Below are 27,314 nucleotides of genomic sequence, written 5' to 3'. Positions count from 1 at the left end.
TGGCAAAGATCAAAAGGCGGGTGAAATGAAAGACGAAGAAATTTGAAGCCACAAGTGCACATGGGCACGTGACTGGGATTTCCTGCCATCCATGTACTGTATCCGACTATCTCCTTGATCATAAAGGGATCCGTAAATCAAACAGAATGACAAATAAAACACAACAGAAAAAGTAACAGAAAAGGCAACACTGCTGGTTATCAGTCTCCTTACTGTATTCCCTTCTTTACCCCATATTTCCTTATTTTGTAGCTGGTGCTTGTGTTTAGACAGGAGACCACACTCCTACGTGACCAGCCTGCCTCCGACTTGCCCTACTTCCACCGTTCCTCTTTCTTTGCTCTAACTTTTTAGAACTCAGAAAACTCCTTGGCACATTTCTCAGTAATGGAGACACGAACTTCCTCCTCCTCATAGTCGTCAAAGTTGCTGGTGTCGCCTGGTCCTTTGAACTTAGGGACGAATGGAGCTTCCACCTACAGTCGAATAGAAAGCTATGTTTATAGGGTACATTTCAGAGAGCTGGTGACGCACGTACGCATGCACAAACCTTTTTCTGATAAATCGCGATCCAGTCCGTTGTTGCAAACCACTTGTGTCCCTTGATGTCATTGACCCCGTTCTTGAGGTTCCCGTAGCGTTTTGTCAAATCCACCTGAAGGCAACCAGATTACACTTCTATTAAAATAACACAAATAACTAGACTAACTGCAAGAGAGGAGGCAAAAGCTGAACCCCTATAATGAGTATAACCCCTCGGAGTCAATATAACTCTCAGTATAACCCCTTAGCTTCAGTATAACCCTCAGCATAACCCCTCAGAGTCAATATAATCGTCAGTATAACCCCTCAGTTTAACCCCTTAGAATCTGCAAAACCCTCAGTATAACCCCTCAGAATCAGCATAACCCCTCAGTATAACCCCTCAGAGTCAGTATAACCCCTCGGAGTCAATATAACGCTCAGTATTATCGCTCACCTTCAGTATAATCCTCAGTATAACCCCTCGGAGTCAATATAACCCTCAGTTTAACCCCTCAGAGTCAGCATAACCCTTAGTATAACCCCTTGGAATTAGAATTGCCCTCAGTATAACCCCTTGGAATCAGTATAACTGCTTGGAGTCGGAATAACCCCTCGGAGTCGGTATAACCCAGCAGATTCAGTATAACCCTCACAAGTAAAAAAGAGAACCAAACAATATAAAGGCAAACTTAAGAGAGTAGCCAAGTAGAACGTGAATATTTCTAAACCACTACATCCAATGAATGAAAGAAGAACTTAAAATGTACTTCATAGAATTAAGCAAAAATGTTTTTTCAATTTATGCCAAAGATTTAAAGGAAATTGTGGATAAACACAGAGAGACCTTCTTGCATTCGCATCAATTTTCCCTTTCTCGACACATTTATTTCCAGGTTAAATTCCTCTCCCTTGTAGAAACGTTAGCTCTCACCTGTAAAAGGTTCCTCAGGAGGTCTTTTAAGTCTGAGCTGAAGTGAGATGGGAAACGGACCTGAGGACAGAAACAGGAGCAGAAGTAGTGGAAGAATGAGATTATATTAGAGCCTGTGGTAAAAGCAACCAGCAAGTCGTCTCCACTATTGGCTTTAATTATTCTTGTCCTGACATAAGTCACTTGTAGCAGAAATAATCTCTGTTTTTAATATAAATCCCATTCAATAGTGTTCTGTAGTTATACACTATAAATTAATATCTAACAACTACTTGGTCACAAAACCTATCATCAAGGTTTGATGATTTTTTTTAATCATATACAAAAAAATGAAAACTAAACTATGACCAAATATTTATTACACTGTAACTTAAACAAAGCCTGGCAAATTATCGTCACCAGACGCTACTGGCCGAACCTAGCAAAGACATTTACTTCATTTTCCCTCAAAAAGTAACAAAACCGGGCATTGTCAATAATTGCACCAGGCATACATTCAGGCTGTTAAACTCACCTTTCCTGATACGATCTTTTCGTAGATCTGAATGGGCTGATCAGCAAAGAACGGTGGATATCCAGCCGCCATTTCGTAGACGAGAACACCCAGTGCCCACCAGTCCACTGCCTTGTTATAACCCTGATGGTGGATAAGCAGACAGAGCAGGAAGGAGAAAGAAAGACCAAACCACGTTAAGGTAGACAAACAAATTATATACAGTATTTATATAAATAAATATACAACCAATAAAATCATTTGTTCAACTTTATTTTGATATGCTGTTGAAAACATCACAAATTTAGGTTATAGAGAATCTGTTGGAAACAACTTCTCTATACACCACCAACAACACAAAGTGACAAACATTTTAATTTCTAAAATCTGTTTCATGTAAACAATGTAAATATATGTGATATTATATTACATATATAATAATATTTTACATTATATATATATATATATATATATAATATATATACAGTATATATATATACATATATAGATATAATGATTAATCGTAAGGCAGTTAAAAATCGATTAATAGGTATCATGGTTCATATCGATACTCAGATAATTGAATCGCAGTTTTTTATCTATTTATCTTCCTCTTGTCCAGAAGCGTAGGCGGCGGGCGGAATTGCCAACTACTCTTAAACATGTTCATAAATGATTCCTTACACCTTTAGCACCGAAAGAATATCTGTAATATTACGTGAATATTTCTAAAAGTCACGTTTTTCTATTAGCTCTGTCTGTTAGCATAGCATCTCTTCATCTGATGTAAAAATAGTACAATGACTGTTTTTTTTAAAGTCCAATTGTTAAGGCACAAAATACATTTTCAGTTGCACTTTTAAAAAGCAAAATAACTATTATGCAATTTTGCATTGTTTACTGTAGAACCAGAATTTGAATTTATAGGCTTCTTCTTCATTTGTATTATTCCTTTATTTATTTCATTCAGGATTTATTTTCAGTTAAATTGCATTGTTTTGAATAGTTTATCAAGGGATTCTTTTGACAATGAAAAATAAAATAAAAATACTACAGTATTTTCTAGTTTTTTTCTGAAAAAAATAAAGGAATATTTTTCAGTCATCGTTTGTCTACAGTCTAATTTTGTAAAATAAATCGTGAGAGAATCGTATCGTGAACCCAGTATCGTGAATTGAATCATATCGGGAGTTAAGTGAATCGTTATATCTCTAATATATATATATATATATATACACATATATATATATATATATATATACATATATATATACATAAGGGGAGTGCCTAAATATTGATACGATATATCTCAATATTTTGTTCGGTACGTTATCGATACACTGGCGCCGAATATCGATTTATTTATTTTTTAAATTTTATTTTCCTTTTTACACAAGTTAAGTATTAAACATAAGTTAAATGTTCTCAGGTTTTCAAGTTTACAAAGAACAAATTGATATTAGTGTTAACACTGAAATGTATGTGCAGTCTCCAGTGCAGGTTTAAGTTGAACTTCACACATGGTGGTAAGCATAAGTTAAAATGTGAGCCCAGGTTTTCATAAACCACCCAGTTGTTTATATTGTAATGCACTGACTGAAATGTTTATTTTTCATACGCAGTGACATTTTCCAGTTTTCATAAAACAAGTTGATTCTGCTTGTTAAGCAGCACTGATATATCCATGTTTACAGAAAAGTTGATAATACTAGCACTGAAATGACTATTTCCTGCATTCATTTTGTTTTTAATGATTTAAAGTTAATTTGCACAAACACCATCAACAATATTTTGGAGAAGCATTATTTTGTATCAGTCTTCCCTAAAGACTTAAACATAACACAAGGACATGTGACTAGTTGTGGTCAGTGTGTGTTAAGAAGAGCAACTGTGCAGTATGCACTTTGTTTTACTTGGCTGTCATTCATGTGAAATTGATTGCACTGAATCCATTTCACAGGAATTATAAATCAATAAATTCTGAATTTCTTCAGTGACACAGACATCGTAATGTATCGTGGATGAAATTTCCCGCAATATATCAATTATCGCAGAATCGCTGTATAGTTATAATATTGTTATTGTGGGAAAAATATCACGATAGTATCGTATTGCAAGGTACTTGGCGATAACCAGCCCTCATATTCATATATCAGTTTTTGTTTGGAAATTAATTTGTCATCGCATACAACACAATTTTGCTTTTAAATATTATTTTTCTTAAATCAATCCACAAATAAAGTTCTTTTTAGTCCAGCCTCAATTAAAAAATAAATTTTAAAAAAAACTATATAGATTTTAAACTGTTACTTACTACTCAGCGTTTGAGCTAGAAAGACATTTAGTCAGATTTGTATCTAATGAAGAAACACAATAACAATGCAGTGTGGTTCATTAATGGCTCACCTTGCTGAGAATAATCTCTGGAGCCAGATACTCTGGAGTCCCACACAGTGTCCAGGTTCGGCCTTTTACGCGCTTGGCAAAGCCAAAATCTGTCACCTTATAAAAAAGACACGACATCTGTGAGACAATTGAACAAATAATCGAGATTTTCTTCAAATTAATTTTAATCATGACACACGGGTAAGATAAGATTAGTGGAAAGGGAAATTATTGAAGGAAAATAAGAAATAATAGTTGTTATCTACACAGTTTACCAATAGAGGGCAGCAGATTCTACATTGCAATGAGGTAGGCAGAATCATGGTACCGTAATCATTTACACTTTAAAGGCTTGGAAGAAATTCATATCCTCATAATTAACAATACAGTACATCCAAATGTGCAATCCAGATCCATTCCTGATGAAACTGGGTGGAATAATTGAGGAACAAACCTTCATAAAAATCTTCAATTACACACTGAGATATGAATTTTTTTAACTTTCAAAATGATGGGAATTTTTTTAAACTGATCTAGAATCAGTACATTTATCCAAATCTCCTCCAATATGAGATGGAATGGAATCTAAGGTCCATCTTTGGTCAAAATCTGTTTGGTACTTTCTAACAGACAAACAAGTAGAGGCCGGTGAAAATATGACTTCCTTGGTAAAGGTAAATAATAATAGCTGTGTACACTATAGAATTATTACATGTTTGCCAACATCTTAGGGTTGAGAACGAGTTCACCTCACACATTGAAAAAGTTTCCCAAAGATTTCAGTTTTAAAACAGAAATGGTGCCTAATTACTGGGCCAAGCGTGGATTCATCCCTGATCTGTATCACAGTGCAAGTGTGGGCCACGATGCATCATCATTTTAGTTTACATTTTTACAGAGAAAGTAAAGAGCTGATTACTGGCTGAGTCCGGTTGCTTCGATAGAGAGGAAAACTATATTTTGTTAGGAGAGCCGTCTTTAATCTAATAAAATAGATAAGAGAAAATCAGACACATTTAAAGAAAATATTTCAATCCGTAGAAAATGATCACAACCACTCTCTCAAACACATGTCGTTTTTAAGAACATATACCAGATGATTTTTCTTCTGGTTTCTGTATCGTCAACAGTAAACGTGACAGCTAGCGCGCGCACGCACACGCACACGCGCACACACACGCGCACACACACACACACACACACATTCTCATAGTAAACACACATTTAGGAGGCTTTCACACCGAGATACTCCCTAATTCGGGTCGAATGGGTGGAGAACAGCTGATAATTTAACCTCCTTAATTTGGCTGGGTTTGCATTCACAGCGTACTTTTTGATCTGCTCTAAAATGAGAGAAAAACCCTGTTATTTACAAGAGCTGCTTGTTTTATTGTCTCACTATGGCAAAGCATGTCAAGGACCATCTCACTTGCTTCTTCCCACTGCGTCAAAGCCCGTTGTGTCTGCAAGCAGCGCTCAGAGCTGAGAAATTATTAGCCTGTTTTTCTAACGCCAAGAATCAATCATGACACATGTTGCTACATAGTTTTGTCGGAAACACTTTACTTGAAGCTTTACACATAAGGCTGACATTATGCTGTAATTATTATGAAATGACATCTGTCATTAGCATGAATAAAGTGTTACAAAGGCTGCCATTAAGTGTCGTTCATTACCCTAACCCCTAACCCAAAAAATGCCAACATAGCTCCAAAGGTGTTATCATTTAGCAAATGACACTTAAAGACAGCCTTCATGACACCTTATTCATGCTAATGACAGATAATGACAGCGTAATGTCAGCCTGTAGAAAACGTTAAGTCAAGTGTTATGTTTTGTCTTTGCAAAAGGTTGTTTGAATCTGCAACAATCCAATTCCACCAACGATGAACCGATCAATCGGATTTCCTTATTTTTGAGGGATTGACGATCAGCTAAAGCTAGCAGGAGCAAAGAGCCAGTAAGAAGCCCGCTGTGAGAGTTTTAATCAGGCCGAATAAAGAAGACCCGACCCGTTTCAACCAGACACATTTTATACCAACAAAGCTGCTACATTTGGATGTTTTTTTTCTTTTTGCACAACAAGGAAACCTAAAACTCAGGACACTTTATTGGTAGTTTAAGATGTATTGTATGTTAAATTGTCCCGTAGATTATTATTTTATTATCTAACTCAAACCTTCTCTTTGTTTGTAAAGCCAAAATACTGCTGTGCTTTATTTTTTGTCAAAGAGGAGGTCTGCAGTGTAACCTGTACCAGCCTGTCATTGCCCGATCTCGTCAGATCTCAGAAGCTAAGCAGGTCTGGTCCTGGTTAGTAGTTGGATGGGAGACCACTGAGAAATCCAGGTGCCACAGTGGGTATCTGTCATTGGTACTTCACCCACATTGCCTAGTATGAATGTAGGGTGTGAGTGAGTGTTGGTGGTGGTCCGAGGGGCCGATGCCGCACTATGGCAGCCTCGCTTCCGTGGCTACAATAGTAGCTTACCACCACTAAGTGTGGAGTGAAAGAATAATGCTTTAATTCTGTAAAGCGCTTTGAGTGTCTGTGATAAACGCTACATAAAATCCAATGCATTATTGTTATGTTTTGTTTGTTTTTAAAATGTGAAAAATAAAGACTGATATAATTTAGCATTTTGGACAGCAATGCTGAAAACCTTTTATTTATATTTGAGATAACTACCTCATGTGCAGTTAAAACAACAAGTTTGTAATGTTTCACAGGTATTGCTCAATGTTTTACAATAAAATAAGATGGTGTATGGGATCAGCCAAAATCAGAATTAGCGGGTCAGGCTTTTTAAAGATCGGTGAATGGTGCACCCCTAAATTCCAAAAATCCCTTTACCAAGTCCTGTCAATGTTAAAGTGTTTATTAATATATAATACATGCAAGGTCTCAGGTTAACAACAAACAAATATATTTACACATAAGTATGGTTGCCTGCTTGTTCAGGATTAGGCTCCATTACCTGTATGTAGCCCTGCTGGTCTATGAGCAGGTTCTCAGGTTTCAGGTCCCTGTAAATCAGGTCCAAAGCATGCAGGTACTCAAAGGTCAGAACGATTTGAGCTGCGTAGAAGCGCGCGTGAGGCTCACTGTGAAAATAAGGAGAACTCAACATTAAAAAGAATACAATCACAAACACAAATCAACTGAAAATGAAAGTTTTGGGCAAAAAAGTAGACAAACACACTGACCTAAATCTGCCAATTCTCCGTAGATGGGAGAACATCTCTCCTCCTGGGACATACTCCATCACCATGTAGAGGTTAGTGTTGTCCTGGGGACAGGAGTACACAAAGGTCACTGACAGTGTTCAATTGCAACAGATTGATTGATGAACACCGGACCATGTCATTTCAACAAATTTTCAGGACATCCCACACACTTTGGTCTCAAAATTTCTGAAAAACACAGAGGTAAGCTACAATGGCCTCATGTAATGGATTTTCAATAATGTGGTGAAATAACCCCAAAGTTGGAGTCCAAAATAAAAATGAAAAAGTCGCATAAAGAAAAAAAAAAACATTTTATATCCCAAGACAGAGTATACTATAAATTTAAATCGAGATCACATTTTCACATGCAGTTTTAGGCCAATGAAAAAAAAAGAAGTGTTTTTTCGGATTTCAGGAGACTGTCACCCAAGAACCATAGCATATATCTGACTGATCATTATTGATTTGAACAGTCTAGGTACATAGCTCAAACCTTATCAAATTACAGGGAGCTGAGGCATATGCAAAGTTGTTTGCTGAAGGATCAAATATCCATCCATCCATTTTCAGACTCGCTTGTTCCTGTTTTTCAGGAGCGCTGGGAGGCCCAAACATATTTCAACATTTTTCCAATTTTGAGGGGCTGGCATTGCCGCCAGAATTTACTATACCAAATGTTAGTTTCCTATGTGGTGTAGTTCCTGAGATATTGGAAGCTGAAAATGGAAGAAAAATAAGTATGCACAAAAATCGACACATACACCCCCCCCCCCACTAAATTGGCCAAATCTCAAAAAGTACTCATTTGATCAAACCAACAATTTTACAGTGTCTATTGAATAATCACGGAACAATTGGTAAAAATTTCCCAATTTTTTGAGACCGAAGTGCATGGGCCATTTGTTGAAGTGACATGGAATGACCAAGATACATTTTGGCCATGTGTTTATGTGGAATTTATTGGTGTTTTTAATATATTCAAATACATTTCACATTTGTTTGTTTCATATTTCATATGCTTTTAACTGACTTCTTAGTACATTAGAATACTTTATGTTAACCTTTGCACTCTAAGTGTATGGTCTGACTCACTGATTTAGTTAATTGAGTTCATCTGTGTGCTAAATGACACATGGACAGAAACTTATTTAAGGCATCAAGGACATTTAATCCTTGGGCATCCAGGAGCCACTAAAGAGCTTAACCTGAATAAGGTTGTACAGCCATCAGCAGGGTTAGTCAGAGCAGCAACAATGAGTTAACGTGCTAATGAACAGTAGCAGACAGCTGGGTGAATGACCTACGGTAAAAGCATTAAGCTTTTTTAATGGGCATCGCTCACAGAGATGCAAGTCTATAGGTATAGACTCAGAATTTGAGTATTCATTTAATTCTAACTCATTTAGAATGTGAGTGCACACACACACCTCGTAACATTACCCATACCTTAAATGAGTACTCTAACCGCACCAGAAAAGGAAAGCTGACAGCCTGAAGGATCCTCTTCTCGTTCAGAGTGTGCTCTATCTGCTTGAGCTTCACAACCTGAAAGTACAACAGAAAACTATATGCATGTATACAAATTTGATGTAATGACACTTCAAAAGTCCATTAAAGCAGTGGTTCTCAAACTTTACAGTTGCCGGAGAGCGGGGACCCACACTGAAGTTTACTATTATTGGCGCCATAGTATGTAGTCATCTTTAAGATGTAAATCCTTGTTTTAATAAGAAATAAAATGGGTTAGAAGCTAACAAAAATGGTGGTGAAATGGCATTTTAAAAACCACATAAATTGGTTAAAAGTTACAAATTTAATCAAAAATGGACAGAAAAAGTGGTAAAAAGCATTTAAAGTGTCAATATTGGCCAAAATAAGCATGAAATATGGTGAAAAGAGGTTAAAAGTGACAATAATGGGTCAACACATGCTACATTAGGTGAGAAAAGGGTAAAAATAAGCAAAAATGGGCTCAAAATGTTTAAAACATATTGTTAGTTTCTTGAAGGCATCTGGCGACATCGAGCAATGTCTCAAGATGCCAAATTGGGTTCTGACACCAAGGTTGAGAACCCTTGCCTTAATTATTATTCAAAAATCTGAACAATTGTATTAAAATTTCCATTTCAGTTGTCCAATTTTACTCCCCTCATTAAATATTATTCTATTGTAATTATATATGTGTACTGAAGCCTATTCTAGCTATAAAAAGAAAGAAAGAAAGAAAGAAAGAAAGAAAGAAAGAAAGAAAGAAAGAAAGAAAGAAAGAAAAAGGACAGGGTTCTTGGAAAATTGGGGTGGGTTGATTGTGATGCATCAAAATCTTGGACAAATTGAAAGTTTCTCGGTTCGGGCTGTGACACAAAGTTGTGCAATTGCATGAACTTTACTTGATGTCATTTGTCAGGAATCGTCATGGCCATGCTATCCTTCATTATCAGCCCTGTCCTCTGTCCTACACTGACCTTCTGCTTGTTGAGGATCTTCATGGCGTAGTGCTGTGCCGTTTCCTTGTGCTTTACCAGCATGACGCGGCCAAAAGAGCCCGTGCCAAGGGTTTTCAACCTCTCAAACTGCTCCAGGCCGGCCGTGTTCTGAGCACAAAAAAGACAAAGACGACCACCGTGTGTGTATGGAGATATAAGATGAGGGATTTTTGTAACATGCTATGAAAAATTTTCTGAAGAAAAAGATCTAATTATTTACAGAGAGACCAAAAAGTTGGATTTATCTGAGTAAAATTCTGTGAAAAATAAACCAATGTCAATAGCATGCATAAAGTGTAGCAAATTATACATCTACAGAGGTATTTGTTTCTAGCATATTCCTAGGAAAATGACATTACTAAAACCTCTGCCAAGTTTAGAGGTTAAAAGTCACCAGCAGGTGGTGCTTTTTCTTCCTACAGCTCACCAAATTTTATTTATAACCCTACAGAAATGTTTGAGATATCCTACTAACAATTATCCACATTAACGGACAAACGATCCTTGGCGTACGTAATAACTGTGGGCATTTACTGTAACTATAATTAAAATATTTTACGTGTGTGCACCATCCAAACAGGTTAATTATGTTATTGTGTTTTTTTTTTTTTTTTTTTTAATCAATATGTGCCTTCACCTTTAACACATCAGTAAAAGTGTTTGCTCACATGACTGAACTGTTACATATCAATTCAAACACGTTTCGAGGTAAATAAAAATGATTGCATTGTAAATTCTGTGGCTTTAGATGCATTTACCTGTGCAGGATTCTCCCACTTTTTGAGGAAATCCTCTTTAGCTTTAGCAAGGAACTCTTTAACTGTTGAGGATAAAAGCAAAGGTTAGCAGAGAAATGCCTGAGTGACACATTAGTGTGTATGTATATGTGTAAAAACCGTGTTTTTCAACCAATAAGTCGTGGCCCAACAATCAAGCGTGTTTTTAATGTCATTCAGACATTTTAAAAGATTGTTTGATCTGTAGTTTCATCTCCATTCGTAGGCTAAGTAGTTGAACACATATGTGACAGTAGCACAGAAATGCTGCAACGTGGTGCTTTTTAAACGGTTGTATTGCCGTTGGTCTTTTTATAAACGTGTGCTGGGACTAGAGTTGAAAAATTCTGGGAACTTTTAAAGCTGGAAACTTTCCATGTGAATTAAATCATAATTTGTAAATTTTGGAATTTACAAAATTGAACTTTGGCACTAAACAGGGATGTTAAATGAAATTTTAAATATAGTTGGGAAAATATATTTGAGCATAATCTTAACTCAAACAACTAAATTTATTTTTATACAAACACTGAGCTTAAATATATTTTGGCTATAAAGGAATTGAAAATTGCATTTTTTATGTTTAAGTCCTAATAAACAAGATGCTTACAAAAGTAGAACAACTGTAAAGTTCTACATAATCTGTTAGAATGTTATGGTTTTTTTTTTTTTATTGTATGATTTTACATTTATGGTAATGTTTACATTTGTAACTTTGGATGTGACAGTTAAATTACTCCACATTTATGGTTAATTCTCATAATATAATATATAATTGCCATGAAATTTTTGTTTCTAAATATTCCCACAATTCCTGAGCTCTGCCTCTTCCAAAACATTGTAGAATGGGCTAGAGCAGTGGTCCCCAAATTTTCCACAGTCCCGTACCCCTTCACACCTTTAATCTGAAGCCATGTACCCCCTACTCCTGCACACTTAATAAACATACTGTAATGTCATATAAAATGTAGAAATACAGTGAAATTTGTCCCTGAATTTGACCTATCCTGTTGAGGAATAATACATGATAACAATAATAACTACAATATTTGCATTTCCTAAAGAAAATGCACGCTGTCCTGCCTTAGCTTAGCATTAGCCTAGCATTAGCATTATCTATCCTTAATTCTAGCATTAACATTAGCCTAGCAATAGCATTAGCCTCGCATTAATATTGACCTCGCATTAGTTTTAACCTAGCTTTACCCTTAGCCTAGCATTTGCATTGACTTAGCATTATCTTTAACCTAGCAATAGCATTAACCTAGCATTAGTCTCGGAATAGCATTAGCATCAACCTATCAGCATTCCCTTAGCAGTAGCTTTAACCGAGCATTAACCTTGCATTAGCATTAACCTAGCATTAGCATAAACCTAGCATTAGCTGCACTATTTATATTCTAGTTTCCAATGTTGTCATAGTGTTTTTCATTCACGCACCCCCATGACAATTTGCGTACCCCTGGGGGTACCCGTACCCCACTTTGGGAACCCAGGGGCTAGAGCGTCTAAGTCACACACTGTTGTAAAAATTTCATTCAATTTCCTATTCAATTTAACTTTGATTCTTAACATTTTTTGGTGTGGCAACTGAACCGAGAATGCAATGTTAGGTTTACATTGTAGGATGAATGTTTCCAAAGCGCGCACACGCACACAGTTTTATTTGCACTCTGTTTTACAGCCCAAACTCATCTATTGTGAAACTCTATATTAATGTTTGGACACAGTGGTGAAATGTCTGGTAAGATTGAATAAACCCGACACCACTGCGGAGGTTTGGAGATCAACTGGTTAAACATGGTAGTTTGATTGTCCACATACGTCCATTCTTCATTAGAGTAAATAAACCCCAAAACCACATTTTTCTGATGAATAGAAATGTATTTGGGTATTAAGTTAAATAGTCCTGTTGATGGATTATGGTCCAACTCTTAACACATTTGTCAAAGTATTTCAATGTGGGGTATTTTGTTGTCAAATGTAGGAGTGACTGCCTTCTATATGTTAAAACCTGGCTATTATAATTGAATTTGTTATTCTGTGATGCCATTGAACCACCGTTGGCTCCACCCCTCCAATAAGAACTAGCACTTGTGGACTCTGCAATCTTGTGGTAAGTAGGTTGGACTGAGATAATTGTGAATAGAGAGGTATATTGAGTGCTAAGTAGTAGCATAGCATAGCATAGCATAGCATAGCATAGCATAGCATAGATTGTTCTTTGGAGATTTTATAGCATAAACTGGGCATGTCTTAACTGCTCCAAGAGCCCCACCCATAATCGAGGCAATTTTTGAAACTCCTCCTAAAAACCAGATGATTTAGTTACTCTTTAAAGACCAGAAGAAGTCAGGGATGCCTTTAATTGTAACACAAGGTTCACCATTTACTGGTACAGGTATTTGAAGTCAGGAAAACAAGCTTTTTATGAGAAATTGTTTGAAATACAGGCTGCATGAAGAAGAATTGTATGTTGTATAATAGTAAGTTATGGTATTCTTACCACTTTCAAACATCACATACACAATTTATTTGATTTATATTTTTTGCTCAATAAAAGCACTGGCACAATTTTGTTTTCGTCTGATCAACTACACGACAACCATGTTATCTAATGCTAATCAGATTATTTCTATTTCTAGTTGACATCTGGCTAATTTTTGATTGATTAAAGAGATGTCAGTGAGTGAGTGGTTTAAAAAAATTAAAAAATGAATAAAAAAGATTAAAAATTAAAGAACAGACAAAAACAGAAAAAACAATCAACCACTTGTAGCTATAAGCACAAAGCAGCACAGACCCCTTTTTGTTTACATTTATTATGTTTGTTAGCCTGCCTGAAAATAAACGTGTACTTTCAACACAAAATAAAGTCATAATTAATCACAACCTTGTTCTTAAAAGTGCAAACTAAGACAAGCACACAAGAACATTCCTAAATAATTTAGATTCATAGAAAAAAAAAGAAAATGATGCTATCCTATGTGTAATAGTTTTCACATTTGCAGTTGCACATTCTGCAGCATCGCTTTGCTATGAGCAACAGGCACAGAGTGTTTGAGAAATATCTAACACATAGATTTGTTGTAATCGAGCCAAGATTAGAGTACGACAAGATGTGAAGTTGCCAGGATTCCGTGCAGCTTACAATAGCCGTAGGCTGTTCTGCATCTTGTGAAGTTATGGGGTCCTACATTGTGCCTCAATCTGGATTCACTACTACACTACAGACTAGCTCTTTTAAGCAATGACTTGTGTTACAAGATATTTAAAATTAAAACTGTATATTTGCACTAAAACAGGGCTCTGAAATAAGTAATTTAATTGCTCAGAAGAATGCAACAGAAAGCTAACTAATAACACGGTCTACGAAAGTGTTTTCCCGAGACACACACCCTGATATTATTTGATGTTTTAAAGTTTTTTCAAGATGATTGTGAAGATTCTGACAATTCAGTGTCATTTTCACAACTACACGGGATTGTAATGATTATCAAAAAATCGGAAGCTGCCATCTATATTGGAGGCTTATGCTACCACAATACACAAGTAATAGACAACTTCCACTGTCCAATTTGGACACTTGACATTACAAATGCTGGTATACTTAAAGCTGCAGTATGTAAGAATATTCTTTGCTTCATTTGATAAAAAATCCATGCTAAGCTTTTAGCAAATTGTAATTCAAAGTGAGGAGAGGACACTGGACTTCTACTCCTTCTCTTGGCTCTGTATTTGAGCTTTAGAAATCCAGAAGCATGACACTACTTTTCAGCCAATCAGAGATCTTTTTACAAACAGAAGAGTCCATGAGGTGTTTTGGGGGCATTTTTATTGGCTGCCCGACTAAAGTCGATGCGCATTTATGTTCTATCTTGTAGTAAAGTGCAATGGTGGACCTTCTGGCATGGGGAGAAGTCCCGTTTGTGGCGTTAAGCACGACGGTTACATGGCGAAGCAAGCGGAAAAAGGAAGACCAACATGGCAAAGCAACAAATTAAAGTCCCAAACATACTCGGGTGGAAAGAACATCACGGAGGTCCGCGCGGACTCAAAGTCAACATGTGTGACCGCGCGCTGTCCGCCCCACATACTGATTTCAGAGGGAGAGTGATAACAGACGGGATACATCACATGTAAACCTAAGAGACGCACATCGACGATGGAGAGAACATGTACAATCTGCTGCGGCCACCTATGAGCTGTGGTACATGCTTTCATATCTCTAAAACATCAGAAAACTCTCCAATAACACAAAATAAAGTCCCTACATTTGTCACTAATCTCGATTGAGGAAAAGTGACTTGGAGCTCCACAGTTGTGTGCATTCAAAAGGAGGACGGTGAATTCAAAACAGAGGGGAGGGGGGAGCAGGATTGATTCCACGCAAGTCTTGCCATTCTACATACTGCAGCTTTAAGTTGCTACCCATGATCATTTTTGTATTAGATAAAACCAGAGTATGACTCACAGATCAATGCATCGAACATAATTTACTCCAAAAAGAAAGGAAAAAGGCCACTTGAAAATGTGTTTTTTTTTCTCCACTGTAAACATGCCTTTTGTTGACATTTTCACACTTTGCATTGTGGGATGTGGAGTCCTGCAGAAAGCTGCAGAAAAGTGGTTTTACTTGTTTTTTTTCCACCAGACAAGGAGACAGTGATTGGCTAGACAAAAACATGTCCCACAATGCAACGTGTGAAAACTATCAAATGGCAATTTTGACATTTTTCTTTTATTTTTTGAGTAAATTATGTTCAATTCATTATGACAGTATTCCTCAACTGGGAGGTCAATGCCGTAATGCAATTTAAAATGTTTTTTTCTTGTAGGATATTACCGGGGAAGCAGCTTTAATTTTTTTTAATGTTCGGTTTAAAGATTATTATTAATACAATACACAAGAAATAGACCACTTCCACCGTCTAATTCGGATATGATAATAAAAATACTTAAAACCCATTTGTTTTATGTTATTGTACACAGCAATTATTGTGATTATCTTCATTTCACAGAGAAGTGGCTGGACTGGGTTCTTTTGGGGGCCTTTTTGGGCCGCGGGCCTTATGTTTAACACACCAGTCTATGTGCAGAGCATGTACTGGTACCCACCGCTTTCCATCTCGCTGCCCTTTCTGGCCGTGGGCGCGTTGCCCATGATGACAACCTGTCAGCTGGTGATCCGTGGCTCTGTGGCCACCCTGCAGCCTCCGGAAGCCGCTTTAATCTTGGTTTGGACTAAATGATCCGTTTTAAATCCACCAGTACCAGGAGTTAGCTCGCAATGCTGGCTCTGACAAGCAGACAGCAGTTCACGGCTCTCTCTCTTTATCACTCCGCGGTTATCAACAAACCGGTGGCCGATATCGTGCTCCAATCCCCCACGGAGGTAACTCGGTGGTCGGTGGTTCAGGCCGAGCTCTCTGCAGTCGGCCTGAACACGGAGAATCCAGTCTGCAGTTCTCCGTCCGTGCAGCCCCCGCCAATCGAGCCCTTTGGCTCCCCACCTCCCTCCGGCCCGAAGACGATACCAGAGGTGGGGATGCAGTCCTGTCAATGAAAGGTTGGTCTCCCTCCCTTCTCACAAGCTCGGTCTATTAAAAAAAACGTTGCCTCAGTAAATTCCAACCGCAACGAACAATTTTTCAGATCAACATTGCCCCCCCACCCCTCCCCGAAGCCTCGGAGACGAGAGAGATGACGGAACTACAGCCGAGCCGACGTCCGGCCCCCCTCGGAAGAAGCAGCACCTGACAGACAGCTGAAACCTCAATGATGATTGGCTCCATCTTTACGTCGTCGGCCCACACAGCGCTCTGATTGGTCCGCGGCGATGGTCCCGCCCACCACTTTCCACAAAACAGAGCGAAGAAGAAGAACGTCACCCATTATCCCCCCGCCCCCTCGGACGAAGAACATGCCCACCTCCTCTTTCTGCCGTCGGCCATTGGCCTAATGCAGACGAACCGTGGGAATGTAGGTGAATGTGCGCACGTCTATTGGCCGTCAGACGCAATGGACAAGTAGGCACCTCCGCCTCCCTTCACCCGCCACCAAGCGACTGATACGCGTTTGACTGAGTGACGTCAACAAGGAGCTATTTTTAGAAATGTTGGTCAGAATCACGCGCACACGGCGCGCGCTCTCGCTGCCAGTGCTGCTGAGCCTCATGCACAGACCCGTACTCAAAATATTTGTTATTTACACCAACTAAGAAGCCATTGCATTCCGTTTCTGTTATTATTTACCAGCAGAACAGTGACACCACCTCTGAGCAGCAGGAGTGTCAAACATAGGGGCCAAATCCAGGCAGGGGGTAATAAAATGCAGGGACATGCAACAAAAATAACCATTGTTAGTATTTTGTTATCCAGGAATACCACAACAAATGTAACATTAAATACATTACAGCAAAACACAATTAATTAGCCTAGCCTCCCCATTGTAAAATATATTATTTCATGCATCTATTTATATATTCACACTGCAAAGTGGTAACTTAACACTTTAGTTTGTATGGTGAACTGTGAAGACGCATGATTCATGCAATGTAAAAAAAAAAAAAATCTGGAAATGTTTGTAGTTCCTTTTTAGGCTTTTTTTTTTTTTTTAAATGCATCAAAATAATAGTAATATTGCTCAATAAAATACTATATTTTCTTGTAATTTATTGAAACCTGATTATTTTATGCTATAGGGGCCATTTTATCACACTTCTGACAATAGGAGAACATAATTGGCTACATTTTGCAAAGGGTACTGTATTTATTTACTATTGAAGTAATCATATAAAAGTTGCACGGTATTTTTGAAAAACAAATAAATTACACTTACGGTTTTGAATTTGTAGATTAATGTTCAAGACACAGTTAGGGGTTTGGTAGAGCTAGCTGCTCTACAAATGAAAAAGCATAGACAATTATAGAGAGGGTTATGATATGAAGAGAGGGTACACATGATTTGACGAAAATGTAAAGGGGGTACACGGGACAAAAAAGATTGGGAACCACTGTTCTACATCTTGAAAAGTCTCTTAATCCCAAAATAAAATATTACACAACAGTTCCAGGTAAAAAACACATGCCTTCAATCATCTGAATGGGCTTTTCATATCAGATTTCAAGAGAGAAAAAGATGACATAACACTTGTAGTATTAAACCTGCTACAGACATAATAAGGCTCTCACTTAACTTGAAAGTTCAAAGCACAAAGATAAACAATATTAATGCTGACACTCAGGAGGCTTTTACATTGAGAATAAGCATGAGTGGTAGTTCAACCACAACCATTGGAAAACCAAAGGTGCTTAAACCTTACAAATGTCTTTTTTTAAATCAAGCTGCAATTTAGCAAAACATGGAGTTCTAGGCTTTGTAGGATAGTTTACATACTGGTCTTTGAGCATCAAAATCATGTGTTCTGGTAAATAAAACCCCAATTTTTTCCTTCTTGGCTTCAATTACTTTTTAAAAATTTGGAGACTGCAGAAGCTAAAAAAAAAAAAAAAAAAACATCCTCCTCACCATCAGGCAGATATAGCATCTATATAGAAAATCCGCTACTAGTGATAATATGTTTGGATGCTCAATAACTTTGAAAACATACACAAGAGGCGATGCCAGCATAACTCTGTCAGTCATTGCAACACTAGGGACATCGCTGCAGGTAATAAAAATAAATACAATGCAACATTAGGATTTTAATGTCACATGTCTGTGTTAAAACAAAGCCCAACTCTTTCCGTCCCTCTGAACAGAGACGTGAGAAGCAGAGGTAACAGATGGATGGATGGATGGATGGAGGAGTGCATCCCTTCCACTAAAATAAAACGGCTGAGAGCAGACAAGCCTCCCACCTACACTTTTGTGCTGCAGTTGCCTAGTAACGTGCGGCTAGAGTGAATGTGCTGGAGTGATGTTGCTGCATTTTATGAATGGAATTGGGAGAAGGCAGGCAGAGAAAGGGGAGGGTGTGGGGAGCTGATGCACGTGCACGTGTGCTGGGCCTTGCTGCTGCTGCTGCAGCGCCGTCTTCCACTGGAGCTGAAAAAACAGCTGCAGGCGAATCACTGACGTTACCAAAAACAGTCCAAGGTATAAAAGAAAACCACTTTATTTACCCCACTGTTGTATCTGATTAGGTACAGAATGTGTACGTCTTCTGAATGAAGACAAAATAAGTGCTGGGGAAAAAAAATCATTATTCACAGTAAACAGAAATCATTTGCAGTATGATTGCAATGATCTGTGTGTAACTACTCACAGGCATTTATTGTAATGTGCTAAAGAAATCTGACATCTGGTTGTATTCGGCCCGAGTGATAGCGCTGAATCTCACCTTTGGTCACGTCCCATTTTAAATCTGACGAGAGACGTCTTCAGAAGTGTTTTCTGAAGTGAGTCCAGTTTCAAGATTCAAGGTAATCTTGATCCAGTTAAAAATGAGCTAAAACTCAGTAAATATAAAGGAAATGTTGGCAGTGTATATGCATGAGTATAAACAGTTTTTGCACTGTGTAAAAAAAAAAACAAAACAGTTCCAACTACTTCCTGTTGGTGTCCACATAAATATTTAGAACCACTCTGAGCCTTTTAGCCCAATGTGATTGTGACGTGGGTGAGAGAGACAATAAAAAGCTCTTCCGTGATTATAACGATCCCATTACTCTTAAAGGCAGTCCATTGAGTTTTCTGGAAGTAGTCCAAGCGGGGGCATCTTTCCAGGTACACAGGGTGGCGGCAGCATCCCTCGGGTGTTGGGAGACGGGTCAACGTTCTCACTGTCTTCCATTGTGTCTGCCACGCCCTCCCAGTTAATGTGGAAGCGAGTGACTCGGGGGTTTGGAGCCAAAATGTTTCTCTGGAGCTGCAATGACCAACAAGTACATTACAATTGGGCTTTACTATGTACATTTGTTCTATTATGTATGTTTAAATCTACAATTCACAGATTCACAGATTCAATGCACAGATTTTAAAACATGTTTAGAAATAAATATAAATATATATAAATAAACTAAAAAAAAAAAACTTCGACATCCTTTAAGCTCTGTAAGGTACAATGTGAGGCCTGCAAACTAGGGGTGTCCCAATCCGACATTGATCTTGGTCCGATATCAGCCAGAAAACGAATATCGGATTTTAAAATCACCGATATAAGCTTTCCAATAAATTTTTCCACACCTCTATCCATAGGTGACTGTGGTTCACACTCCAACAAAGTAACCTACTGTTGCTGACTGTTGTTCTCTGTTTGAGTAACATCACTTGATCAATGCAAGGCTGCAATATCGGTATCATATCGGAAGTTAAAAAGTTGTATCGGGACATCCTTACTGCAAACATTAGATGATTATTACAGCAGGAGTCTAAAATGGATCCTACTTCATTATTTTTTTGCAGAAACACAACATTACTGCCCTCAGTATTCAGGTAAGACTATTCTCCCATGCACGTAAGTAAGAAAAGCCATGTCGTGGTGCTGTTTTTGGCTGCGTGCTATTCTTCCCCTGCACTTAAGTCACTCACTGCGTGCCTTGATCCCAGTTATTCACTTTAGGTGGACCCGCGACCCTGAAATGTGGGTGTTCCCATTCAAATCTGGCCTTATGACCATTCTCGCTGGGGCTTAAGTTTTTTTCCTCTACATGCTTCTGAACCTGGAATAAGTGCAGCGTCCCGGGAAGGTGAAATATATTGCACGAGAAGTTTGAACTTAGTTACAATTTACGCAACAGGGACTACAGATGAAAAATAGCCTTCTGGCTAAATCTGGTAGATTTTATATATGGATATTAATGTACATTGTCCTTGTTAAATAAACCAATAAATAAATAAAATATTCCAAACAAGATTCCCAGAAATAATCTATTCAAACTAGGGATGTCCCGATACAACTTTTTTATTTCCGATATACCGATATTGCAGCCTTGCATATCGGCCTATACCAATATTCATCCAATATCAGCATGAATCATATGCTGATTATCATACATACAATAGTCAGCAACAGTAGGCATGAGAAAAACTGACCCATTTATTATTAACCAATTGGTTACATACATTTTAACCTTCAACATAATATCTACAGTATTCTATAATTGAATAAAATAAATAAAAACGGAATTGAAAAAAAATAAAATAAATCGGAAATTTGAATCCGATATTCGTTTTCAGGGTGATATCGGATCAATATCCAATATCAACATCGGATTGGGACACCCCTAATTCAAACTGACACTGTCACGGGGGTGGCAGGGGGTTCAATATGTTCACATTTACAAATGTAACAGTTCTAGACCACACCAAATATGTTATATTTATTTATATTTTATCCATGCCGTCCACTCCTTTTCCTGGGAGGACGGTGGGTGCTGCGTCGTCGAAGTGACAAGCTGTGCTCGGTGTAAATGAAACTCTATTTTCATACTATGTCCAATGTAAAGCCACAGTTTGATCCACTACATAGTAAATACCAAGTGAAACAAGCTGTCATATATGCAGAGGCTGGTGAAAGGTGCATGGGAGGATGGATAGCAGAAAATGTTCCCACACATATTTAGAAATGATGCTCGGCTTCAGTTCGGACTTGCTCACATCAGCTCCATAAGATATTAAAAAACTCCATGTTCCATGATTTTAGGGCAGCCCAAAAAAATTACCCCATGGAGCAGTCGGCCTCCTTGGCTTCAGACTGCCGTCATTCACAGACCTACGCATGGTGGGAGTGTCAGGAACCTTGATGGGAGAGTATGCGCAGGAGATATGAGCGAAACTGCAGGTGCATAAAGAGCCCAGTGTTGGGCGGTAACGCTTTACTTGTAACGCGTTACCGCCCCAATGTTACTTTTTACAGTAACTAGTACTGTAACGCAATATTTTTCTAAAGAAATAACGCCGTTGCTGTTACTATATGGTGAGTTTGTCCGTTACTTTGTTAGCTGCAGTGTACTCCCCGTTTACAGTGGTGCTACACATTTTTGCGGGACGCCGTGCCAAACACGGTAAAACAGTAGAAGAAGAAGCATTGTCAGCGTGTCTCTGTTTACATCACGTGCACCAATGATGGCGAGTCAAAGTGAGAGCAGGACGAGCTTCTCAGAGTGGAAATACGCACATTATTTTTGTCTCCAAAAGACGCATCACTGAAGCTAAGCTAATGCTGTGGCTGGATTTTAATAGACTGTGACTGTTATCCAGGGACAGGTCAGCCAAACTATTGCACGGTATGTTGTTGTAAATAAGCAGCCTGTCGCTACTGCTGAGTCACTGCTAACAGCAGCTCGTTAGACTGATACGTGTAGCATTGTGTAGCTGAGAAAAATGCTGTGAATTAGTTTTTCCACATTTATTTTTATAAGCATTTTCAACAGCAGAATGTGCACCTGGAATATGCACAGCTTACTTTACATTACTGTGCTAAGGCTGAAAAATTACTGTTTTCATTTTGGAGCAGCTGTTTTGTGCTTTATATGCACATCATTTATGGTGGTTTTATAGCAGTTGATCAACAGTGGATTATTATATTATTACAGCACTAATATGAAGCTGTATGGACACAAATGACCCAAAATAAATAACATTCTTTAATTCAAAGTAACTCAAAAGTAACTTTTTCCAGTAACGCATTACTTTTTGATGTAAGTAATCAAAATAGTAACTGAGTTACTTTGTAGATGAAGTAACTAGTAACGGTAATTAGTTACTTTTTTTCAGTAACTAGCACAACACTGGTCCAGGCTAGAGAATAGAGCCCGTTATGAGCAGTGCTCATGTGGGTGACTCCCTTTTCATAATGGAAAAACAAATAAAGCATCTGCAGCATGAAAACTTTAACCAACAAGTGTTCCTCTACTTATCTGTGTGTACAGCGTCTCTTACCTTAGAGTAGTCTGGTTTGAGGGGCGGATTTTCCCGTAACTCTGGGCCTGTGTATTCATTGTTGACGTAGTAACCAATGCGTATGAACTCCTGCCCGTGGTAGGTACAGGTTATGAGGACGACAGTCACACCAACAGCATCACTCTCTGGTATCAGCCCCGTGTTCGGAGCGTCAGCCTGATGAGGAAAATCAATTAAAGAGATTTTTTGGGTTTTTTTTTTTTTTTTTTTTTTTTTAAATAAAAAAATTAACAGATGTTAAGAAAGAAAGACTCCACAACACAAAGCGCATTGTAGTTTGTTGTGTGTAGGGTTGTACCAGTGTTCATTTTGTTGGTGAAAAACTACGGAGCATACACATGAACAAAAACTAGATCACAATTGTTAAAAAGAAAACTACAGTGTTCACACGGGACGAAATCTAATCAAAACGAAGCTTCTTTGGAAGCTACGGCCCAGTTGAGAAGGTATCCAATCAAAACTACTGTTTTTGCATGGAAGGCGGGACAAGTTGTCCAACAGCAAATAAGCTGATTGTGTTTTGAGGAAGTGAGAAAGCTTGTGTTCTACCACCGATCACAAGGAAGAATTGAGACTCATACTAAGTCTGACGTCAAAATGAGTATGTAGTGCGTTCACATTACATAGTAATGGAAAGAGTGAGCATGCTAAAAACACCCGGACGTATACTGTATCAGGATATTTCCTAAGTATGGCCACACTACTCATACTTAACCGCCCCATGATGCATTGCGAGCGGAACATAAAATCGTCCCTGGGCCGACTTCAAGCTAAAAGTCAAAAATCCCCTTTTCAAAATAAAAGCTTCTCTTCATGTCTTCCATTAGTTTTTACACCTTTTTGAAAATAAGGCTCTTGTTTTGAAGTTAACCAGAAGTTTTGTCAGTAGCACAATTGCAAGTCTCCAAAAATCTCCAAAAATCTCCATGAAATGTGTTTCCACGTGTTTTATTGATCAAATGACCACGAGTTGATATTCTACTTGGTCTCTTTCTCACTTAAAATGCTTTCAGAACTTTTGAAGGTCATGAATCAACAGAGATATTTATCCTCAGTGTGCTTCAGGTTTTTGGAAGTTTACTTCAGTGAGAACAATCAGCATATTTAATAGTGCCATATATAAACAGTATATGCTCATTGAGTGTGTAGCGTATAGTACATTGGTATGAGATTTTGAACACACCTCCCATAATGCAACGTTATTTAAAGTGACAGTCAAATCTACAAAAAATGCACCTGTAGAAATGTCCCACGCTGGACTAAAAAGAACAGATGTCAAGATTTTTTTTAACATTTCTTATGAATAAATGCAGAACTGAGTCACCGTCACTGGCAATAATACAGCAAATCTGAAGCAACATCTACTGTTGAATCAATGTATTGCACTTTAAGATGGTAAACAGCCTTTTTTAAAACGTGCCTACGTTGTTTTCTTTATATTACGTGAAATCACAAAAAGTTTTTTTCTCCTTTTTTAACATTATTGGGGGGGAAAAAAAAAAATCACTGTTCAGCATTTTACCTGAAAATCCTAAACATATTTTTTGATGATAGATAATATTTCAGAGTTGCAAAATATTTTGGGAAAGTAGGCATGATGTCTGTGCAGCTTTTTACAAAGCTATTTCAAAAAAGAAAAAGAAAAAGAAAAGTGATGCTACATTACTGATAGATCACTTGCATTTTGGTTTTTATGCCTAACTTTTTCACGACAATGTCTGTTTTACTGTCTTGAGTCTAGACAATAACTTGCATTATTGTTGATATACTGTTATATAAAAGAAAGAGAAAATAAAATCAAGTATCACATCTGTCTGTGTGTACTTAGGAACCCTAAAAGCATCCTGAATCAGAGGACTCTCAAGAAAACAAGATTTAGACAGGCTAATTCTGTTATCCAGGATGTAATTGGAATAGCCCTTTCACCAAAGAGAAAACACAGAAACTAGGGCTAATTTTGGTCCTAAATAATGTGTGGAATCTTATTTATTTTCAGCTTTATGTCATGAAACTGAAAAGGGAGAGATAAAAACTTCACAACTCACCTGAAACACAAACATGTGCCTACCAGCTGGTACAGGACCAACTAAAACCGAGTCCAGAACCTGGTCATATTCTTCGCTTTCAGCTGACCCGACGTATATGATCTTCCACTCGAGGTCTGATGAAAAACGTACATATACAGTAAGACAGGAGGTGTGAATTTGCTATGACTTTAAAGCAAAAAAAATCAAAATACAACCTATAAAACTCCAAAACAAGTAGGACCGACTCAAGCCTATTGGCATCATTAAAATGAGTAGTTTGTAGGTTAGACTTTCCCTATTTTCAAACCAGGAATCACTTTTAAGGATTGCAGATGACATGCATTGACATTCATTCACTTTTTTGTGCATTTTGCAAAACACGTTGCCTAGACTGTGCATGAATGTGGGTAATAAAAAGTATTAAAAAAACAAACTAAAAAAAAAGTCAGTTTGTCTTAAAACATTTGCACTTAAATATAACTGTGATATGCGACCCAGACTGATTCCTCCGATGAGAAAGCAGCAGCACATGTCAGACAGCCTAAATAAAATAAATAAATAAATTTAAAAAAAAAACTCAAAGGTTGCTGAGTATATCCTAAATAAAAAAGGTGTTGTACTGTGTTGTCTTCATCTGAGGTGAAATAGGAAATTATATAATAATCTTATTTTTTTAACAAAAAAAATAGTAGGCCTATCTCTCCTAATTTTACTGGAATGGATTTCTTACAACAGCAAACTTCTAAGTACCTTGTTTATTTGTTTATGCTTTAAAAACCCACAAAACATGGTTTTCCTCCAACACAGATTAAACAAAACGTCCTGTTCAACCATTATTTTAGTAGTTGGGCAGTTCCAATGACTTCATTTTTCACCTTCCTAGACGGACTGGACATATTTTACAACTTTTAACTTCTATAACAGTCTTATATATATACGTAATATGGGTGAAATTAAGACTGTAAAATACATTGTATCTCAAGTAAAGCAGAACCAGATAATGAATCAAATTCATTAATAAAATAAATCTGATTCTCCCTATGGTTTTTAGGTTGTTTTTTTTTTCCTTTTTTAAAAAATAACAAAACAAAGTGGGCATTTTTCCATAGAAGAACATAACACAAACCAAAAAAAAAATCATGTTAAAACCTCTATTCTCACTACATCATTTTCGTAATGTTCTACGTTTTATTGTATTCTTCCATACATGTTTAAATTTCTGTTGTTCATATTTTCCTATAATTTCTATTTCATAAATATAGATGAGGCGTAGTGGGAGAATAAACAATAGGAACGAGTTCGCGGCTAAATAAGTCAAGGCGTTTGTTGCTGCAGCGACAAAAAATTCTAGACCAATCGTCTTGCAGGAAAAGATTACGTCAAAGGCCTTTTGACCAATCGCAATAACTTGAAGGCGGGACTAGTGGTTCTAACGCGCCAGCGCCAATTTTCTGGTACGTTTTTAAGTAACGCAGAAAAATGGTATTAAATACATAAAAACGAAGCGATGAACGCATAAAAAAACAGGATTCCTGTCAGTTCAGAGTCCAAGCACACGAGACAGTAACGACAATGACACGGTAGAATCAATGCCTTTAAATGAAGCTGCAATCCAAAGCTATCAAAGGACAAGTGTGTTATTCACCCACCTTCTGGTAAGTCCTCCATGCACTCAAACGTGATCTCAAACTGAAACGGGTTTCCAAACGGGCTCGGGTTGTCCAGCACGGCGACGTTCAACACTTGCACCTTGGCCATGGCAGCAAAACAGCAGTGGATAATAAATGAATATGTTGTACCTTTTCGCACACAATAACGCTCCTCCTGAACTGATCAACTGCGGTGTTCCCGCCTCAGTATCCACAGCATCCACACGAAGCCCCGGGAAGCACTTTAGCTTTTTTCCCCTCCAGCGTCAAACACAAGCAGCAGCGACAGCAGCAGTAGTTACGTCACTTCCTGCCTGCTGCGAAACCCCAAGCTGCAGCACGAGACCAAACTATGAAATATAATATATTCATAAATGTATGTAGATATTTAATATACACAGACATTTACATACACATGCCATCTTACTTTATGTCTATACCAGACAAATAAAAAACAACTAAAATTTAACTATGTATGTTAAAAAAAAAAAAAATTGAGTTTACTGTACATAAGAAATCTGAAATTGTGAAAGAATGCAATAAAGTTGGCCTACATTTTAAATGTTTATTTTATTTTATTTTACATTGTCTACACATTCTGTCGAAGGTCAATACTATACGTATAGTGCAATCTTTTCGCAACAGCAATGCATGTTTTATTATTGCAATGAAATATATAAATGAGAATATAACAAGAGAGGGGAGTGTCACACCTAGGTGAGAGGGAAGGGAACAGGGAAGAGGAAGTCAGGGTAGGACAATGGGAGGGGTGGGGAAGAGTCGACTATTTTAAGGTGAGAGTGCAATATGATGATACAGTTGTGCTTATGGTGCATATCTTTCAAAATGTAAAGCAATTAATCGAAACTGTTGATTTTAGTTTAGCAGAAAAACAGTCTACCTAAAC

General features: G+C 37.6%; 2 protein-coding genes across 2 annotated transcripts; both read right to left on the bottom strand.

Moving 5' to 3' along the window:
• Positions 1–194: 194 nt before the first annotated feature.
• On the bottom strand, positions 195–16,541 carry LOC114464113 (cAMP-dependent protein kinase catalytic subunit alpha-like). Its single transcript, XM_028448203.1, has 11 exons — positions 15,943–16,541; positions 10,807–10,868; positions 10,028–10,156; positions 9,009–9,107; positions 7,542–7,624; positions 7,313–7,439; positions 4,356–4,451; positions 1,971–2,093; positions 1,457–1,516; positions 551–655; positions 195–476 (listed from the first exon to the last, which is right to left on the bottom strand). The coding sequence occupies exons 1-11, from the start codon at positions 15,986–15,988 to the stop codon at positions 351–353; spliced, it is 1,056 nt and encodes a 351-aa protein (XP_028304004.1). The 5' UTR covers positions 15,989–16,541; the 3' UTR covers positions 195–350.
• A 2,090-nt stretch (positions 16,542–18,631) lies between these two features.
• LOC114464857 (histone chaperone asf1b-B-like) lies at positions 18,632–26,708 on the bottom strand. The gene is made up of 4 exons (XM_028449486.1): positions 26,408–26,708; positions 24,777–24,892; positions 22,711–22,887; positions 18,632–19,696 (listed from the first exon to the last, which is right to left on the bottom strand). Exons 1-4 carry the CDS (start codon positions 26,514–26,516, stop codon positions 19,499–19,501), a joined length of 600 nt encoding a protein of 199 aa, XP_028305287.1. The 5' UTR covers positions 26,517–26,708; the 3' UTR covers positions 18,632–19,498.
• Positions 26,709–27,314: the final 606 nt, after the last annotated feature.

This window comes from Gouania willdenowi, chromosome 1 (assembly GCF_900634775.1).
Source record: "Gouania willdenowi chromosome 1, fGouWil2.1, whole genome shotgun sequence".
Taxonomy (NCBI): domain Eukaryota; kingdom Metazoa; phylum Chordata; class Actinopteri; order Blenniiformes; family Gobiesocidae; genus Gouania; species Gouania willdenowi.
This window is presented reverse-complemented; position numbering and strand designations above follow the sequence as displayed.

Excerpts from the sequence above, each read along its gene's own strand:
- LOC114464113 (XM_028448203.1), bottom strand. The coding sequence starts at position 15,988 with ATGGGCAACGCGCCCACGGCCAGAAAGGGCAGCGAGATGGAAAGCG. Across the intron at positions 7,625-9,008 it reads GGTTAGAGTACTCATTTAAG|GACAACACTAACCTCTACAT; the intron begins GTATGGGTAATG and ends TCCTGTCCCCAG. Across the intron at positions 2,094-4,355 it reads CAGAGATTATTCTCAGCAAG|GGTTATAACAAGGCAGTGGA; the intron begins GTGAGCCATTAA and ends ATCCACCATCAG.
- LOC114464857 (XM_028449486.1), bottom strand. The coding sequence starts at position 26,516 with ATGGCCAAGGTGCAAGTGTTGAACGTCGCCGTGCTGGACAACCCGAGC. Across the intron at positions 24,893-26,407 it reads CATGGAGGACTTACCAGAAG|ACCTCGAGTGGAAGATCATA; the intron begins GTGGGTGAATAA and ends GTTTTTCATCAG. Across the intron at positions 19,697-22,710 it reads TCAAACCAGACTACTCTAAG|CTCCAGAGAAACATTTTGGC; the intron begins GTAAGAGACGCT and ends TGGTCATTGCAG.